Here is a 20,916-nt window from a genome sequence, read left to right on the forward strand (position 1 = left end):
TTACTAAATTATTTTGTGCAAGAGAGTGAATATGAAAAATGTGTGTTTTTCATATTAACTCTGGCCAAACTTAGTCGACTTTTAGTATCACAGTCATGGTTTAGAATCCGTGTGTCGTTCGTTCATTTGTTTTTTCAACATAAAACTAAAAATAAGAAAACGAAAAATCAACTGTTTTCTTCATTATTTGTCTCCAAAACTAAAATGAAAATACAGATAATGTTTTTTTTTTTTTCAGTTTTTGATTTTGTGTTTAAATGAAAAATGAAAAAAATGGATAACGGACTAAAACAGGACTGAACCAGGACTAAACCAGGACTAAAACAGGTCTAAACCAGGACTAAAGCAGAACTAAACCAGGACTAAACCAGGACTAAAACAGGACTGAACTAGGACTAAAACAGGACTGAACCAGGACTAAACCAGGATTAAAACAGGACTAAAACAGGACTAAAAAAGGACTAAACCAGGACTAAAGCAGAACTAAACCAGGACTAAAGCAGAACTAAACCAGGACTAAAGCAGAACTAAACCAGGACTGATCTAGGACTAAACCAGGACTAAAACAGGACTGAACCAGGACTAAAACAGGACTAAAACAGGTCTAAACCAGGACTAAAGCAGAACTAAACCAGGACTAAAGCAGAACTAAACCAGGACTAAAGCAGAACTAAACCAGGACTGATCTAGGACTAAACCAGGACTAAAACAGGACTGAACCAGGACTAAACCAGGACTGAACCAGGACTGAACCAGGACTAAAACAGGACTGAACTAGGACTAAAACAGGACTAAAACAGGTCTAAACCAGGACTAAAGCAGAACTAAACCAGGACTAAAACAGGACTGAACCAGGACTAAACCAGGACTGAACCAGGACTAAACCAGGACTGAGTGTCGGGACGGGCCCAGAGGTGCACCGGCGTAGACCGTCGGGTGATCAGGACTGAAACCGGAACCAGACCGGGACTGAGACTGGGACCAGGACCAGGACTGAGACCGATATAGTCCTGGTTCAGTCCTGGTTCAGTCCATTATCCATTTTTTTTTTCCCATTATTCATTTAAACACAAAATCAAAAACTGAAAAAACAAATCATTATCAGTTTGTTTTTTTTCATTTTGGTTTTGGAGACAAATAATGAAGAAAATAGTTGTTTTCTCATTTTCTTAGTTTTGGTTTTATTTTGAAAAACGAATCAACGAATGACACACGGATTCTTTACCCTTTAATATTCACATTTTTCTAGTCTGGATATGAGACTTTGTGTAAATAAATATTCATAATTACAGTATATTTTAGCTCTAACGACGAATCTCTTACACTAAAAATAAAAATGTATCTCAGTCCGGTCCGTAAATCTAATCACGACACCGTTTGCGCTCTTCAGGATTATTCTCGTCCCGACTTACTGAGGAGGGTGAGTTTGGCTCGTCTGGACCTCAGGGCGGCGTCGGGGGCCTGGCACTCGTACTGGGCGTCGTCGGACAGGTCGGCCGACAGGATCTCCAGGTTGTACTGACCCAGCTCCTGCACGCGGAGCACCCGGTATCTGGGCCACGCTGGAACACAAACACAAACACAAACGGACAGGCGTGACGAGGGTGACCTGAAGAAGACCGCAGGATGATGATGTCATAGAAAAGAGGGAGTTTAAAGGTTGTATGGAGGAATTAAAAAGTATTTGACTCAAATAAGAGTAACGTTACTTCAAAATAAAATTTATTTCATATTGTCGACTTAAAACTTTTGTCACTGTATCATCCTCCGCTTTTTATTTCAACATGTTTCTATATGTTAGGATTAGGACTAAACCAGGACTAAACCAGGACTAAACCAGGTCTAAACCAGGACTAAACCAGGTCTAAACCAGGACTAAACCAGGACTAAACCAGGACTAAACCAGGACGAAACCAGGTCTAAACCAGGACTAAACCAGGACTAAACCAGGACTAAACCAGGACTAAAACCAGGTCTAAACCAGGACTAAACCAGGACTAAACCAGGACGAAACCAGGACGAAACCAGGTCTAAACCAGGACTAAACCAGGTCTAAACCAGGTCTAAACCAAGACTAAACCAGGACGAAACCAGGTCTAAACCAGGACTAAACCAGGACTAAACCAGGACTAAACCAGGTCTAAACCAGGACTAAACCAGGACTAAACCAGGACTAAACCAGGTCTAAACCAGGACTAAACCAAGACTAAACCAGGACGAAACCAGGACGAAACCAGGTCTAAACCAGGACTAAACCAGGACTAAACCAGGACTAAACCAGGTCTAAACCAGGACTAAACCAGGTCTAAACCAGGACTAAACCAGGACTAAACCAGGACTAAACCAGGACTAAACCAGGTCTAAACCAAGACTAAACCAGGACGAAACTATTTATTAAATTTTGCCCTTGGTGAGTCAGTTTAGTCACATTGTCTTTGTGTTTAGGACCAAACCAGGACTAAACCGGGTCAAAACCAGGACTAAACCAGGACTAAACCAGGACTAAACCAAGACTGAACCATGAACCAGGTCTAAACTAGTTCTTTGGTAAACAAAACTTCTACTTAAGTAATCGTACCGTTACTTCAGTCAAATATTACTGAACAAAGAGTAAAAACGTGCCACTAGAAGAGGACAAAAGTTACTCAAGTAAATGTAACTGTACTCTACCCGCCTTTGTGTATTAAAGGTTGTATGGAGGATTTTTTTTTTAGTTTCAAATTGTCAATGAAAGTTTAAAATACCATTACAGAGACGCAGCAGCTTTGTAATTACGATGACCAAAAAAAAAAGAATGAAAATCCATCAACTGTGGACGTGTTGAGGCCAGATAAACATCAGCCAATAGAAAACGAGGCTCCCTCTTTTTCTATTGGCTGTTAGGTCGTCAGTCAAACTCCCTACGTTTCTGGCGTAACTGACTCGTTGTCGCGTGGGGATTTCGTGGTGTATGGGGCGGTTCTTAGAGGCTTTTTCAAACTGTAGCTTCGTCGCAATTCGCACAGAGTTTGTCGCGACGGCGGACGAGAATCCGCGACCGGTTCGCCGCCAAAGAAAGTCAGTTTTTTGAGGTCGCTGAAAGAAGAAGAGAAGGAGAAAAGGAGCGAAGACAAACTGAGGTGATTCTTGGAGATTCCTTCCAGCGATGGCGCGACTGAAGCGGACGAAGGGTCTAAAAACTGAAGACGCGTCGGTCGCTAAATTATTTCTAGACGGGAAACTTCAACGGTAATTCTGAACTGGCTGTAAACAAACGTGATTTCTAGAGTAAAGAGACGGGACGAGATGTTTCTACTGAGGAGCTGTGGAGGACATTTGAAAAATTATTTCTCTTCCCTTAAAATATCCTCTATACAACCTTTAAATGGATTATACATTTGATCTTTGATTCACACTATTAGTATTTGCAAAAATTCAGCAAAAAAAAAGCAGCAGCAGTGACTCAGAACCCAGGAGAAAGGTGTAACTATTCCCTAAGTGTCTGGTGTTTCTGAAAACTACAGAGGATTTTCAGACAACATGAAATTTTGAAAGTGTTTTTCAAACTTACAAACACTTTAAGACAGAAACTGGTCGACTCAAAGGGCAAAACAACGAGCCACAAACAAAACAATGTGGTTTACTCCATTCAGCGCAGTGAAGACTAAACAGAACCACCATTTCACAAGAGAATTTACCAAAACAGACGAGAGAGCAACACAGGACCACAGTCTCATGTATAAATGTCTCGGGACACTCTTTTGAGGACAATGAGGTACAGATCTGAGTCAGAGAAAAGAATTGGTTTGAAAGGAGAGTTAAAGAATCTATTTTTGTTAGGAAAGACAATCCATCTTTAAACTAGAGCCCTGCAGGACCCGACGCAAAACAGTGCGGCGCGGTTTTGTAAGTAAAAGTCAAAGTAAAATATACAAATGATGAATGTAAGCGTATCATATTTGTGCTGGATATTTCATTCGGCATTGATAAAAACATTTTAAGCAGATATGGTCTAATCTCGTGCATATTTTATTCCTCAAACCCCGGGCTGGGGACCGAAAGTGAGAACCTCCACTTCCATACGCCTCATGGACTGTCCCACCGTCCCCCCCTTCCCCTGCACTGCACAGACCGTTACCTATAGAACTAAACCAGAACTAAACCAGAACTAAACCAGAACTAAACCAGAACTAAACCAGAAAACTAAACAGAACTAAACCAGAACTAAACAGAACTAAACCAGAACTATACCAGAACTAAACCAAACTAAACCAGAACTAACCAGAACTAAACCAGAACTAAAACCAGAAACTAAACCAGAACTAAAACCAGAACTAAACCAGAAATAACAGAACTAAACAGAACTAACCAGAACTAAACCAGAACTAAACCAGAACTAATACCAGAACTAAACCAGAACTAAACCAGAACTAACCAAACTAAACCAGAACTAAACCAGACTAAACCAGAACTACTAAACCAGAACTATACCAGAACTAAACCAGAACTAAACCAGAACTAACCAGAAACCAGAACTAAACCAGAAACTAAACCAGAACTAAACCAGAACTAAAAAGAACTAAACAAGAACTAAAGCAGAACTAAACCAGAACTAAACAGAACTAACCACTATACCAGAACTAAAACCAGAACTAAACCAGAACTAAACCAAAACTAACCAGACTAAACCAGAACTAACAGAACTATACCAGAACTAAACCAAAACTAAACAGAACTAAACCAGAACTAAACAGAACTAAACCAGGTCTAAACAGGTCTAAACCAGAACTAAACCAGAACTAAACCAACTAAACCAGAACTAAACTAAACCGAACAAAACCAGAACTAAACCAGAACTAAACCAGAACTAAACAAAAAGACTAAACCAGAAACCAAAAAACCAGAACTAAACCAGAACTAAACCAGAACTAAACCAGAACTAAACCAGGCTAAAACTAAAAAGCTAAACCATGTCTAAACCAGACTAAACCAGGACTAACCAGGTCTAAACCAGCTAAACCAGGACTAAACCAGGAAACCAGGTCTAAACCTAAACCAGAGACTAAACCAGTCTAAACCAGGTCTAAACCAGGTCTAAACCTAACCAGGACTAAACCAGGTCTAAACCAGGACTAAATGTCTAAACCAGGACTAAACCAGGACTAAACCAGGAAACCAGGTCTAAACCAGGACTAATCCAATGTCTAAACCAGGACTAAAACCAGGACTAAACCAGGTCTAAACCAGGTCTAAACCAGGCCTAAATGGACTAAACCAGGACTAAACCCAGGACTAAACCAGGTAAACCAGGTAAACCAGGAAACTAAACCAGGACTAAACCAGGACTCCAGGTGTCTAAACCAGGACTAAACCAGGACTAAACCAGGACTAAAACCAGGACTAAACCAGGTCTAAACCAGGTCTAAACCAGGACTAAACCAGGTCTAAACCAGGACTAAAACCAGGTCTAAACCAGGACTAAACCAGGACTAAACCATACCAGGTCTAAACCAGGTCTAAAAAAACCAGGACTAAACCATAAACCAGGGTCTAAACCAGGAAACCAGGACTCTAAACCAGGTCTAAACCAGGAAAACCAGGTTAATCTAAACCAGTTAAACCAGGTTAAANCGATGCAGACTCTTTGTGTCGTGACGCAGACGATTTGACACTGGACCGTAAATTGGCCTTAATTGTTGCTGTGAGCCTTGTCATTTTGTTCTTAAAATGTTCATATTAACCCACTTTACATGATTCTGGTGTTTATATTCGCTATTTTGTCCGTAAATAAATTCCTATTCCTAATATCGAAATGGCTCCATATTCTCTGCTGTATCTGTTAGCCTCCATGAGCTTCATTTGACTGGAGCTGAACGCCACACTCGCATAGGCGACGTTCAAACTGCAGGGCTTAATGCTCAATTTGGATTTTTCAGTGAAATATATATATATATATATATATATTTTTGCGAGGTTGTTCACATATCCAATTAAATGTGACTTGTATGGGATCTCCAGTGTGAACTTTAAATGCCCCAAAAGTGTCCCAAATGCACATTGGAGGACACAACAAGGTCATATACGCAGCAAGTGTGCTCAGTGTTTATGGAAGTCGCCTAAACGCTGGGCTTGCCTCCCAAAAATATGGTCCAGTTCTTCGTAAAATGCACATGTTACACATCCACGGCCGCTTTGTTTGTTTGAGTCTTTAGCCTCCTTGTGTTTGGCTCACAGGCTTCTTATTTTTTGCTGACACTGGTTCCGATAAGACCCCTCCAATTTGACCTGAATACAGTGATCCCCCCTGACTCTGAGCCTGACGTGTTAGGTGGGATGAATGTGACCTGGCCGTTTCAGACTGAAGTCGCATGTCAAAAGATCAGATATGTATCGGTTTTAGGAGCACATATCCAAGTGGCCTGGGTCGCATTTGAAAAAGTCGCGTTAAAAGATCAGATACAGATCTCATAGGGGCGAAAAAATTTTTTTATTTGGGTCACTTCAGGCTGCAGTCTGAACGTAGCCTAAGTCCTCTTCTTATACAGTATGGGTGAGATTAACAAGGCAAGTTACAGATCAGATCGGTGGAGAGGCAAGCCCCCTCACAGTAAGCATGTTTTCAAGGTACTTTTAGCGATAGAAACACTTGTACTAGTAATAATATGAATAAATCCAAGGTAAATATGTTTAATGCACTACTTTGGATCATTTCTAGCAAGGCAATAACATCTAAATAGAGACAATCTAAGGAAATGAATGTCTCTTATCCTCGAGTTACATTAGAGTATTCATTGCCACCATGACATAACTGTTTAGAAAATATTATAATATCAGTGTCTGAGCGAGTTCCATTGAGATCCTAATTAAATCGACAACTTTTCATCTGAAACTGTCAACGAAAAACAATGTCTCTGATGCCAAACTGAACCATACCATACTGTGCCTTTGTACCAATCTGCTACGCGGGAGAATACATTGTTAACAAGTCTCTCAACTTCTGTTCAAAAAGAGGAAAAAAAAAAAAAAAATGAGAGAGGGTGAGGGGCAGAATTTGAAAACTCCACACAGAGATTACAAAGATGAGCTGGGACTTGGTTGTGCCGATTCTCAAAGATGGTCCCTGGTACAGCTTGTCGCGGTAACAAAAGTTTGATATAAGATAAGAATACATAAGTAAATATAAATGATAAAAAAAGATAATACTGAAACAAATTTATTCCACTGACACAATAATAGATATAAAGTTAATGTAATTCTAGATAGGACATGTTTCTGCTTTTAAAATAACTTGACAAGATTTTGGTGTGATTTTTTTTTTTTTTTCCATCATAATCCCAAGAATTCAAGTCAAAAACATATTTCTTCATGTTGTCTGCACTGAAATGAATCATGGGATATGTAGTTTCCGATGTTTATAAGTTGTTGCTACTATACAACCAAACATTTAAGCAAAGGAACTTGTGATTCGATATTATTGTGAGAGTTTTGACGATATGATATTATTACGATATTTTGGTTATTGTTACATCCGTAATACTTGTAGTATTTTGTTTCATTCACATATGTTTAACACACAAACTCTGCATATTTAGAGTTCTTCTCTTGAACACCCTATTCCACTTTGTGATGTCATGTGGTAGTACAGAAGTGCTCCACTGTGTTCACTGGAATCATTTGGATGACTTCAGTCCTGGGAGTGCCCAGTCTCTACTACAGTCGTCTTCAACCTGTAGCTCAGGATCTACCAGTCGCTCTTCACCCAATTCAAAGTAGGTCCCCAAAGGATTTATGATTTATACTGTATATATTTCAATGAAAAACAAAAATTTGATTAATTACCATAGTAAATATGTCATTTTCATTCCTGACTTAGTGCACTAATACATGGATAACTTTATATTGTTATGTATTATATATTGTTTATATTGTTTAGACATTTGACTGTACCCTATCTAAGGCTTGCTTTGGCATTTATATACAAAATTTCTTGCACTAAAAAAACAAAAACAAACAAATTTTTAATAGCTCTCTGGCATTTTTGATTTGTAACAGTAGCTCACCGGAGGAAAAAGGCTGGAGATCCCTCGCCTGATTCTTCAGCCAGTTTCAATTCGTGGAAACCGTCCGACAGCATCATTAGAATTCATTCGCTTGACGGTAGGCGGGTACTTTTTTTATTTAACCAATTGCTGCTATTATTGTTGTGACGTATGTAATGCGCTGGAATGCTCAGTGGAGTCCAAGTACTTGCTGGCACAACACCAAACAAAGCTGATTGGCCGGTGTGTGGTCTACAACAACTTCTGGGGTTCTTGCAAACCGTTTAGTGTATTCTGATTCCTGACCTAGTCGCTGGAGAAAAATGAAATTGTGTTGAGGCACTAGGTGGCAGGAACCTGGCTAGGAGATCTGTGCTCTACTTAATAAAAAAGATTAAGATGTAGCTGTTAAAGATAAGAACTATCACTACGTCAGATTAACTTTTGAACAGTCAGACACACTTGCTTTGAACAGTGCACAATGACTTCCTGCTTTGGTTGCCTCTCTCTCTATCTTTCCACGTTTACTACTTGTTCATGGAACTGCTAAATGTTGTTGTTTTTGTTTTAAATGTATTTATTTTTTAACATTGCTTATTATTATTGTTTTTTATCTCTTTCTGGATCACTGGGCCTCGGGGAGCACATTTCGTTCTGTCATGTGTTTCTCTCACATGTTTGAAAGACAAAATAAAGAACCTTGAACCTTGTACATGATGTCATGAGGTGGAACAGCATTTTGAGCTTTGGAGATGCAGACAGACTAATAATAAAGGATTACTTAAACATGTGTGAATGACACAAAAACACAACTCCAGGCATGTTTTTGATGAGGTAACAACATTATAACATGGTTTATAGCTCACAAGAAGTCAATTTTGTGTAATGTGGGACCTTTAAAAACCATGAAACACTTTAGCACTTTGTTTGAATCTGTAATGCGTCGTAGAAGTCAGCGTTTTATGGCTCAAATCATATCATGAAGCCAAAAAAAAAATGACCACAAATTTCCCTGTATAGTGCAAAGAAATACAGTTGAACGATAAGTCGATATAGTAATTATGGTAATTATGGTGACAGGCTTACAGCTCGGTTCTGTGGGGCTGGCGGTGTGGGGTTGGTTTGGTTGCATGGGCACTTTTGGGCACGGTTGGCACAGCTGGATTGGCATACAGAGATGTTTATCAGACAAAAGCCCAAAGCATCAAAGCGCTGGTATCTGCCGCAGTGCTCTCATCTGGGTGCCCACAACTGACAGGGGCATCCACGGGGGCTCTCCACTGCTCATAATGGCCTCTCTTTTCTCCGATCTCTCCATCCCCCTCGCTCCGTTTCCCTCTTTCTTCCTCTTCTCGTCATTCTTTAGCTCTCTCCCTCTCTCCGTCTTCCACCCTCGCTCTGTCTTTCTCTTTTCTCTCTCTGTATCTCCTCATTATCTTTCCAGTCCTGTCTTCCTTTCTCCTTTCAGCTTTTCGCTCTCCCTCCTTCTCTTCCTTTCATCTTCTCTCTCTCCGATTTTCCCTCGTTTTCTGTTTGTATTTCTCCTTCTCTCTTCCCTCCATCTCTAACTCCCCTTCGCTCTCTCTCCATCCTATTTTCTGACTCTCTCTACCGATTCACATTTCTGTTTTTATCTCCCCTTTTTTTTCTCTCTCTCGCAATCCTCTCTTTCCTCCTTTTCTTTTCCATCCCTCGCTGGTTTTCTTAATTTCACTACTTCTTCTTCTCTCTCTCTCTCTCTTTCCATCTTTTTTCCTCTATACTTGTCATTTGTTATCTGTCTCTCTCTTCTACTCTCACTTCATCTTTCTTTTCTCTCGCTCTCTGTCTCCCCATTCTTTTTCTAGTCCTCTCTCTCTCTCAATTTCCGGTCATTTTCTATTGGTTTTTCTCCTTTTTTTTTCTCTATCCTCCCTTCCTCCCTCTCTGTATCTCCTCCTCTCTCGCCTTCCTCGCTTCTGACTCTCTCTACCCTTTTCACTTTATCTCCCCTTTTCTCTCCCCTCTTTCTAATCCTCGTTCTCTCTTCTTTTATCTCTCTCTTATTATTCCTCCCGTTTTCTGTCTCCCTGTTTCCTTTCCATCCCTATCTGACTTTCATAATTTACTCTATCTCCTTTTTCTCTCTCTCTCCTTTCCTCTCCTTATCCACTCTATCCCGCTTTCCCCATCAGTCTCTCTTTTTGTCTTTTGCTATCTCTTTTCTTATGTTTCTCTCCCTCACTCCCTCACTCTCTCTCCCCCTCCTCCTCCTCTCTCTCATCCACTCTCCCTCCCTTTCCTCATCTCTCTCTCTTATCTACTTTTTCCCTCTTTCCCCATCTCTCTTATTCACTCTCTCCCTCCTTCTCAATCTCTCTTCCCCATTCTCTCTCTTACCCACTCTCTCCACCTTACCCCATCTCTCTCTCTCTTTCTGTCTCTTTCTTTTCCACTCTCTCCCCCCTTTTCTCATCTCTCTCTCTTTCTCTCTTATCCACTCTCTTCTCCTTTCCTCGTCTCTCTCTCTTATCGACTATCGACATCTCTCTCTATTTCTTATGCACTCTCTTTCCCCATCTCTTTAGTATCCACTCTCTCCCTCTTTCTCCATTTCTCTTTCTCTTAGTCACTCTGTCCCCCTTTCCCTTTCCCTCTTCTCCCTTCTCTCCATCTCTGTCATCTCCATCCCACCACCCTCAAGCTCTTTCTCTTGCTCTTTTGCCCTCTCTCTCTCTTTTCTTCTGTCTCTCTCTCTCTCTCCCTCTCTTTCTCCTCCCCCTCTCTCTCTTCCTCCGCCGTCTCTTCTCCCTCTCTTTTCTCCTCCCTCTCGTATCTATCACCGGGCAGAGATAAGGAGACTTTATTTAAGATTCCTCAGCCGAAGAAATTCTCCAGATCAACAATGGTTTCAGAAGCAGCCACTGAATCCTCTTCCTCTCTCTCTCTCCTTTCTCTTTCTTTTTATCTCTCTCTCCTCTCTCTCTCTCTCTCTCTCACTCCTTCTCTCTCTATCCGTCTTTGCAAATGTGTATGTTTATCTTTTGACACTTGTGCTGTTTGTGTTTTGACATTTACTTGAGGCTTTGAATATTAAAATGGCGTTTCACTCTCAGCTGTTTCACTCGTGCATTCTAACGTCCTTTGCTTGTTACCAATTACACAAAGGAATTCCCACAGATTACTCAGATGAATTAAGCACCTCTTCAGAATTTTACTCCAGATGCCCCTCCTGGTTGTCGCCACGGAGATGTCATTGCTTTGTTCCGCAGTACGGCATTAAACCAATTTATCCAATCTTGTGTTTATTCGGTTACAGTTGTTTTTATCGCGTAAAACTATCCTAAAAAACATGCATTTATTCTGTAAGCTCGTTTGACTCTCCACAGATCTGAGCTGGAACATGTCTCCAATTAGATAGCTATGTTTAAAACCATACTACGGAACATTCTAAAGGCTGCCACACACCACAGGATTTTTCGGGAAAAGTGCGCACCACAGACACGAGGAGAATCTTATGAGACTTAAAATCTCCCATTGCAAAGACTGAAGCGGGATATGTTTGCGAACCACGGGCTACACTAAAATGATTCACTTTTAGACTCTTAAGTGTTCAAAAGATCAGAGCACTGCACCTCTAGTTTAGATAAACGTCAAAACTGATTTTTAAAGCTTAAAAGATTGGCTATAAAGTCCACAGGAAGTAGAGTCACTGTCATTAATCTGCAGTTTCACCTCGATCCGTGCGCCGTGTGGATGTAAACAGACACATGTGAGGAACTACTCTTGCCTTTTAACTTTTAAAGTACACCTCAAACTGGATTCACAGCGATGTTTTGTGGACTGGGTGTCATTATTTGTAGATGACAAATTCTATAGATAATGTGGATGAGATGCTGCTGTTTATATTTACAACTTTACTAGAGGTGAGTAATTATTTTTGCTCTTTCCTGAGTTTGTATCTTGTGTCTCTGTATCCGTCGCTCCCCCTGACGCTCCATTTTATTCGCTGTTACTGTAGCGTTACTGATGTTTGGTGGTTACGATATATGGCAAAGCAGCTCAGAGTCACACTGACACCACACACACACACGAGGAGCAAAGCAGCTTCAAAATCGCACATGAAGATATAAAGTCGGGTCATGCCTTCCCGAACTTGGGGAGAAGAAACCGCAACCAAAATCGGGCAAACTGTCCTGTAGTGTGTGATGGGTTTAAGCCAGAGGTATCCAAACTTGTTTCATATACTTATTTTTGAAGCAGAGGGCCACAGACCGTTGTTGTTGATACAGTGAGTCACATTGGTGCATTTAACACAGCTTTGGTGAAGCTCCCAGACCTTTAAAGGGAAAGTCTGTAATTTTGGACATAGGGCCTCATTTCCTAGTGAGCCAGAGTTTTGGAGACGTGTGGAGACACTTTTTTAAATATTCCATCCAGTCCTTGTATTTGCAGAGGTCGCTGGTGCTAGGCTAGTGCATGTCAATGGCCATAGTTATCCTGCCACTAAAAACAGTCTTACCCACTCCACAAAACACCTGAAGCAAATATATTATTACGCCAGACTGTGGATGTGAATGTCTGTGTTGATAGAACAAAGTTTGAAATAAAACTAACCTTGCATCGCATGAATCGTCGCATGTTGAGGGACTATTTTCTCATATATCAGTCCGCCGCTGCCAATCTTTCTACCAGGAAGTACAACTGCTGCGGCTCAGACATAAATCCTTCAAAATATAAGGTTGGTTTTACTTCTAAAATTATTCTATCAACACAGACATTTACATCAAGAGTCTGGTGTAATAATAGATTTGTTTCGGTGTTTTGTGGAGTGGGTAAGACTGTTTTTAGTGGCAGGATAACTATGGCCATTGACATGCACTAGCCTAGCACCAGTGACCTCTGCAAATACAAGGACTGGATGGAATATTTTAAAATGTGTCTCCACACGTCTCCAACACTCACTAGGAAATGAGGCCCTATGTCCAAAATTCTGAACTGTCCCTTTAATAAGGCTTGGAACAGGTTTGTATCATGATGTAACATGATTTTATTGAGATTGTAGTGGTAAAATTACTTCAATTTGTTGTAACAGCTCTGACATCTCTACTGGAGACAAGTAGAAGAAGAAAAATGAGGGTAAGTTTGACCTAAGAAAACTGATACTACCAGATTTAAAACAATAATTAAAGCAAAAAATACTCTAAGATACTTGCAGAGTCAATTCCTCGCTTTTCTGACTAATGTTTTTGTTTTCTGTAGTTTTTACACTTTGACACTGACATTTTACTCAAGCAGCTAACAAGCCCGCACGCCTATTTTCAATCAAATCAAAAGTACATATTTCCCACTTGACGACGTACATTCCTACACCACGCTGCTTAAAAACACAGCAATCGCGCGTGTCATATTTTGTTTTTGTACACCCCGTAATTACCGAAGCTGTTGTGAACTCGCTCCTAACCTCCCCCTTCCCCCCCACCCCCGGCTCGCGCTCCCCGTCTCGGCCAATCAGCTCGCTCCGTTTCACCTTTGTGCATTGTTTTTCCCCCCGAACCATCAGCAAACCAAACTACAACCCTGACGACACTCCCCACAACACATGAAGCGCTCCCATGCAAAATGAATGGAGGCTTTGAAATTTCCATGCGGGGCCCTGTTGTAGCACCAAGTTTGACAATTGGTATTCTGGCGATGTGCGGAGGCAGGAGCAGCCAAAGAGGGGAGCCAAGATTACAGAGGAGAGCAGAGAGAGCTGGAGCCAATCCTGGGATGCTCGGGTCTCAGACTGTGGGAGAGGGAACAGCGGGGCACACATGAGGCTTTTGTAGTTCATTTTCTCATTCTGTTAAAGATGCGCTGTGGAACTTTTCTGCTTTTCTGCCTCCGCTCCGTGAAGATTTTACGGATTTTTCGCTGCGTAACGTCAAACGTATCGAGCTTGCGTTGATTCGTTTGTTTTCATCCTGTAATTTGGCCGAGTGCTGTCAACTGCCTGTCTCCACGGAGATAGAAAAGCACCAGAAATGTTTCATAGTGAAGCTTTAACAGGCCTTTTACTTTTAGATAACTGGGCCATGGGTTTTGTCAGTGTTTAGGGCAAGTTTAGTTTAATTTAAAGATGCATTATGTAGCTTTTCTGCCCGAAGAATCTGCCACCTCTTTATTGTTTTGCTTAATATTATGCTATTAAAACTGTATATTTCTTCTTTGGAAACAAGCAGGTGACACCGCCAGGCAAGTTGTGAGTGAGATCTGTGGAGAGGTGAGCCGACTCACAGCAAAAAATAGCTGTTTTCCAATTCATTTATTTACTCTCAGCAATATAATTAGTGCTATATTGTGGAATATTTCAGACAAAGCAATATCATGGAGAGTAGATGTCGTACCCTGCGCCCGAGTCCTGCACCGGGTCGGGTAACTGCAAATAGTTGCTGAAATGGGGGGGGGTTTAACGTTCTGGAATTATATGGGCGGGTAGTGATTACACATGGGCTGGTCAGGAGAATCAAACGAACGACGAACAGGAGAAAAATACTTGACGAGTGTCCAGGGCGTCTGTTGCCCTGGAAACAAGTGCCATTTTCCGGTCTTTTCCTGGAACGACGGATCAGGCTGTGAGAGAATTTAGTGTTTTTATTACATAAACCCATCAGCAGAGGTGATTGGCTCAGTGGCTGCGCTCCTGATTTAGTTCTGGTTTCATCCTGGTTAAGACCTGGTTCAGTCCTAGTGTAATCCTGGTCCAGTCCTGGTTAAGTCCTGCTTCAGTCCTGGTTTAGATCTTGTTTTAGACCTGGTTCTGTCCTGGTGTAGTCTTGGTCCAGGTCTAAAACAAGGTCTAAACCAGGACTGAAGCAGGACTACACCAGGACTGGGCCAGGACTACACCAGACCACTGGTCCAGTCCGGGTTAAGTCCTGGATCAGTCCTGGTTTAGTCCTGGTTAATTCCTGGTTTAGACCTGGTTCAGTTCTGGCATAGTCCTGGCCCTGTCCTAGTGTAGTCTTGGTCCAGTCCTGATTTAGTCCTGGTTTTGTCTTGGTCCAGTCTTGTTTTAGTCCTGGTTTAGTCATGGTTCAGTCCTGATTTAGTCCTGGTTTAGTCCTGGTTTAGACCTGGTTAAATTCTGGCATAGTCCTGGCCCTGTCCTGGTGTAGTCTTGGTCCAGTCCTGATTTAGTCCTCGTTTAGTCATGGTTCAGTCCTGATTTAGTCCTGGTTTAGTCCTGGGCTATTGGGCTGTTGGACTAATATTCTGACCCTGATTTATCAAGGGCACGGGCGGGTAACATGTGGAATGTTAACGGATCTGGGCGAGTGCGGATTTAACTTTGATATAATCACAAGTTAACGGGCTGGTGTGGTGCTTTACTGCGTGGGTGTGGGTCTCCAAAAATGGACCCACAGTGCACCTTTAACACACACGTTAAGAATTCATTTAATTACACTCACAAAAGAAATTCAGGTACCCACAGGTTAGTTTCATTTTGCAAGTACGTCCTTTCTCCTTCCTTTTTGGTGAAATCTTCCTTTTAACCCAGTTCCAGCTCTAATTTAGAATAATTTCAGCCCATTTGCCTGGTACTTGGAGATGTTTGAGAACCTCTGCTGGGTATTTATTTATCATTCTCCACCAGTATGAGCTCCATCCGAACGTGAGTCTCTCCAGCCCTGATCCCAGCATTAGGCATTCACCGCAGCACTCCTGACATCCCACTACGCCACCCGCAAAAATGAGACTCCAAACAAATGGCTGCTGTGGTCGCAATAAAACGGGTCTGAAAAACCGAAACTGCAGAACATGGAAAAGAGTCAGGAAATGCACAGTTTTACCCCAGAGAGACACGGGATCAGACACAGTTTAATATGTAGTTCATGTCAACTCATGTTCAGAGATGAAGAGGATTTGGGCTGTAAGACTGAACTTGTACACATCTATAAAGGTGCACTGTGTAACATTTCTGGTTGGTGTTTGGTACCTGCTTGTTTACATGGAAATATGGAGTTATAACTTGGTCTGGAGTGTTCCATAGTATTGTTTTAAACCTGCATTTTTTTATTTATGTTTATGTTTTATGTACCGGATTTTTTGGACTATAAAGTGCACCAGATTATAAAAGGCAATATCAATAATGTCGAATTTTCTCATCTAGTTTCATACATAAGGTGCACCGGATTATAAGGTGCATTAAGCGAAACAAACGGACGACACTTGAAACTGATCCTTCAGCCCAGGCGTCGACGATCCATTGCCAGATCGTGGCATAATTCGCCCGGCGTCGCCTCCTTGTCTTGGTGAATCTGTATTATGAATGTGAATGTGGGTGGATAATTTAAGTTTTTTTTGTTTTTATTTCCTATGAGGAGGACTCAAATATACATTGAGTAATAATGTGTTTAATGCAGCTTTGCTTTGCGCTCATTTGTTTACATTTTACAGAAACAAAAACTTAAAACCACATGGCTAATTTGCATAAACTATAAGTGCTGAAATGCCGTCAACTTTTGTCGGACTCTGTGAGGCTCCTGACTGCGGTAGCTGTAATGCTTCGACAATCCATCAAGCGGTGCGGCTTCGTAGTTTACCAAAGTCGTACTAAAACATTTTGACAGATTTTTGAGCACCGTGTACCACATAAAATTGATTCGAGGTCAGTAAGCACACCAACAGAATGAATACATGAGGCGGATTATACCGGATTATAAAGTGCGCTGTCGATTTTTTCAGAAAACTAAAATTGTAAGTGCGCCTTGTAGTCCGAAAAATAAACGGTCGGTGCGCACAGCTCCACATGATGTAACCTGTAACTTGGCCTGGTGGCAGGACCTGCTTGTCTTAATGACGACTGACTTTCTTTAAAACATGCTGTGGAACATTCCAAGAAAAGCCCAATCTCCATGGAGACCAAGCAGGTGGCAAACCCTCCACAGTTACATAGTGCACCCTTAAAAAAAGTTTACCAAGTTACCAATTCCCAATCCATCCAATCCACTTTTCAATCGAATCCACATTTCATAAACAAAAAGAGTTTGCAAAGTGCTGCACAAATATATGAATAAAACTATTTTGAAAAGGTTCTGTGGGAGAAAATTACAAAAAATGGGGGAGAAAGAGAGAGAGAGTATCCATACAAATGCCCCAGGTGAATGTACTACCTCATGATGATTTTTATTTTTTACTCTAAAGATATGAGTGAATAAATAGTGTGTATGTGCTTTACTTTTTTTTTTTTTTCTTTTTAAGTAATGTTGGAAACCTTAAACTATTGAACCAATGCCCAGGATAGAAATAAAAAAAAAAAGTTTCTCATAATAAAACCATCAATGTCGGTATGAATCATTTTTCTCATTTTTCATTTCATCAAAGTACAATTTCGAAACTTGTAAAACACGTCTCACTGATCGAGACCGCGGAGCCCAAAAGTCATCACAATTTACTTTCAATGTTTTCAAAATTTCACAAAAAACACTGCTCCACTGATCGACCGACAATCAGACAAGTTCCAAAATTCCCTTCCAAAAATGAAACTAATATGTTTGTGATGTAGCCCAAACAAGCCCGTTCCAACAATGAAAGCGCTCGTATGTCGGACGTAAGCGTGTGTCAGGGATGTGTGCTCCACGCTGCCCCCGGAGGCCTGTGTAGGAACGAGCGCTGCCTGTTGTTGCGATCAATCCCAATTTAACAGACACGGACTCAAAGTGAAGCTCCGGGGAAGAGCGCGAGTGACAGGTGAGGATCCAACTGAAGCACTTCAAAAAGACCGGCTACGGAGAGAGAGGAGAGGGGAGAGAAAAGGGAAGGAGAGAGAGAAAGAGAGGAAAGAGAGAGGTAGGAGGCAGTGGAGAGAGGAGGAAAGAAGAGAGAAGTCGGGAGAGAGAGGAGAGGAGAGGGGGAGAGAGAGGGGGAGGGAGAGAGAAAGAAGGAGAGGAGAGAGAGAGAGAGAGAAGAAAGAGAGGAAGGAGGGAGAGTGAGAGAAGAGAGTAGAGAGGGGCAGGGATGGAGAGAGAGGAGTAAGTAGAAAAGGAGGAGAAGGAGAGAGAAGGAAGGGAGAGGGAAGAGAGAGAGAAAGAGAGAGAAGACGAAGAGAGAGGGAGGAGAGGAAAGAGAGAGATAGAGAGAGGGAGAAGAGAGAAGAGAGAGAGAGGGAGGAGAAAGAAGGAGAGAGAGAAGAAGAGAGGAGAGAAAGAGGGAGAGGAGAGAGAGAAGAAGAGAGGGAGGAGGAAGAGAGAGAAAGGAGAGAGAGAGAGGGAGAAAGGAGAGGAGGGAAAGAAGGAGAGAGAGAGAAAGAGAGAGAGGAGAGGAGGAGAGGAGAGAGGAAGGGAGAGAGGAGGAAGGGGAGAAGAGAGAGAGGAGAGAGAGAGAGAGAGGAGAGAGAGAGAGAGAGGAGGAGAGAAGTAGTGAGAATAGGAGAGAGAGAGAGAGGAAAGAGGGAAGAGAGAGAAGAGAGGAAGAGAGAAAGAGATGGAGGGAGAGGAAAAGAGGAGAGGAGAGAAGAGGGCAAGAAGGAGGGAGAGGAGAGAGAAGAGAGAGAGGGAGAGGGAGAGAGAGAGAGGAGAGAGAGTAGAGAGGAGAGAGGATGGAAGAGAGGAGGGAGGAAAGAGAGATGGAGAGGAGAAGAAGGAGAGAGGGATTAGGTAGAGAGAGAGAGAGAGAGAGAGTAGAGGAGAGAAGAGAGAGGGATAGAGGAGAAAGAGAGGGAGAAAGAGAGAGAGGAGTGAGAGACAGAGAGAGAAGAGAGGGAAGAAAGAGAGAAGGGAAAAGAGAAGAGAGAGAGAGAGAGAAAGAGAGGAGAGAAGAGAGGAGAGAGGAGGGAAGGAGAGAGAGAGAGGGGAAGAGGGGAGGAAGAGGAGGGAGAGGAAGAAAGAAGGAGAGAGGGAGAGGGAGAGAGGGGAAAGGAGAGAGAGAGAGAGAAAGAGAGAGAGAAGAGAGAGAGAGAAGGAAGAGGAAGGAAGAGAAGGAAGGAGAGGGGAGGGAGGGAGAGAGGGAAGGAGAGAGGAATGGAGAGATCGAAGGAGAGAGAAAGAGTTATGGAGAGGGAAGCAAGGAAGGAAGGGAGAGAGGGATGGAGATAAGGTGGAGAGAGAAGGAGGAAGGAAGAGGAGGGGAGGAGGGAAGAAGAAAGAGACAAATGGGAAAGGAGGTAATACAGAGGGATGAAGGATGTAGAACGGTGCACAGGAAGACAAGACAGAGGAAGAGAGAGACCAAAGCCAGAGATAAAGAAAACAGAAAGAGAGATACAGAAGAGAGGAAAAGGGAGGGTGCAGCGCGATAGAGAGAAGAAAAACATCGGAAGACAGTTAAAAAGAACAAAGAGACTGGGTTAGAGACGGGGGGATGGCCACGAGGCTGAATACCAAAAGGCCATGAATAGTGAAAGGCTCCGTATGCTCCGCGCAGATCCTCATCCACCAGGAAAACCAGGAACGCCGCGCAAACCTGGAGTGATGTCGGACGAGTGTGGAACATCGCTTTGACAAGAAAAAAAAAAGTTCAGGGGGATTTCTGTCGCCGCGGACAAGCAGACGTCCAGCTGTGATTCTTAACACTGCAGCAGGCCTACGGGGCCGGACACGGAGCTCGGGTTGGGATTGGAAAAGGTAGATTATAATGGAAAGAAAAATGGGAGAATATATGCAAAAAAGGAAAGGTGTGTGCATGTCCGGGGTTATAATGAGGTTTCTCCCGTCGTCCAAAGACACAGAGATGGTTCTTTTAAATTGGAGAGTGAGGGTATGGAATGTTTTGTTTATGATTCATCAGCCAGTTTCACTTTGTAGAAAACGTCTGACCTCACAGTGTTAGAATTCGTTCGCTCGACAGTAGGCAGGTACTTTTTTTATTTAACCAATCGCTGCTATTTGTTCGTTAGCTTTTCCCAAATCCCGTAGGAAGAAGGGCAATAACGTCTTTCTCCTTCATAAAATTCACCAAACATTCTCTTTGTTTCGGTTTTAAATCCTTAATCTCGGGAATTGTTGCCAACACAGACTGTATGGATCTTCACCGATTGGCTGGTGCCTGAACTCGCACTTCCGGGGGTTTTTGCGAACCATTTAGTGTATTCCGACTCCTGACTTTGTCGTTGGAGAGAAATGAAATTGAGAGGAGGTGGCACAGGCCTGGGTAATGGAAGGTGGTTGTCCTAATGTTTCAGGAAAAAAAGATGAACTTTTCAGATCCTGCACTCGCTTTTCTCTATGGAGATGTTAATACTTTGGCTGCAATGTTCCACAGTATAGCATTTCTCTCTTGCATTTATTCAATTATATAGATGTTTTAATATGGCTAAAATATTCAGAAACTCATAGTAAGAATGCAAGTTTTTAGGTCAATAAAAACCCAGGTTATTGAGTAAATTCCAAACAAAACATTAAACAATAACCAGAAAACTTACACAAGTAATATGTTAACTGACAGTCAAGCCACAGTTGTCAAAAGGTGACAGTTAGAGCAGATCTGAGCCGGTGATTGATGAGGTTTGAACAGTCATAGTTTTTATGTGAATGTTATAAAATATCAGAGAGACCGGTCGGTTTAGTGACAGTGAGGAGGAGGGACTCAAGGAAATAACTCAGATGGTTATGTCAAACTCTGTGAACTCATAAAGGTTTTTTTGTTTTTGTATTTTTTTGTTTGCTTCCTACAGTAAAGCTATTTCATTGGCTGCAACAGAGTGACGTCATTAGTGGAACCAGGAGCCTAAACTGGGGAAGCGGCAGGACAGGGCTGCACCTGAAGATGGCGGCTTGAGCAGGCGTGAGTGAACTCTGCACCAAACTCTGAAATACCTTTCAAAAGGAACTTACTTGGCTTCATCTACAATTAAACTTGCCTTATAATGAGTCGCCGAGGAAAAAGAGCGACAAGTGCACCTCCCAAACGGAGCTCCACTCGTGCGCTGTCAGCAGCT

At 42.1% G+C, this 20,916-nt stretch overlaps 1 protein-coding gene across 2 annotated transcripts in view; it reads right to left on the bottom strand.

The window, feature by feature from the left end:
• Positions 1-20,916, bottom strand: part of kirrel1a (kirre like nephrin family adhesion molecule 1a) — a 193,733-nt gene that overhangs the window by 44,080 nt on the left and 128,737 nt on the right. For both annotated transcript variants that reach the window (XM_055156689.1, XM_055156688.1), the window contains exon 3: positions 1,413-1,562. In XM_055156689.1, coding sequence (XP_055012664.1) covers positions 1,413-1,562 — 150 coding nt within the window. The remainder of the gene's footprint in view (positions 1-1,412; positions 1,563-20,916) is intronic.

The sequence above is a fragment of the Boleophthalmus pectinirostris genome, unplaced genomic scaffold, assembly GCF_026225935.1.
Source record: "Boleophthalmus pectinirostris isolate CB_2022bp ecotype Guang Dong unplaced genomic scaffold, ASM2622593v1 HiC_scaffold_20, whole genome shotgun sequence".
Taxonomy (NCBI): Eukaryota; Metazoa; Chordata; class Actinopteri; order Gobiiformes; family Gobiidae; genus Boleophthalmus; species Boleophthalmus pectinirostris.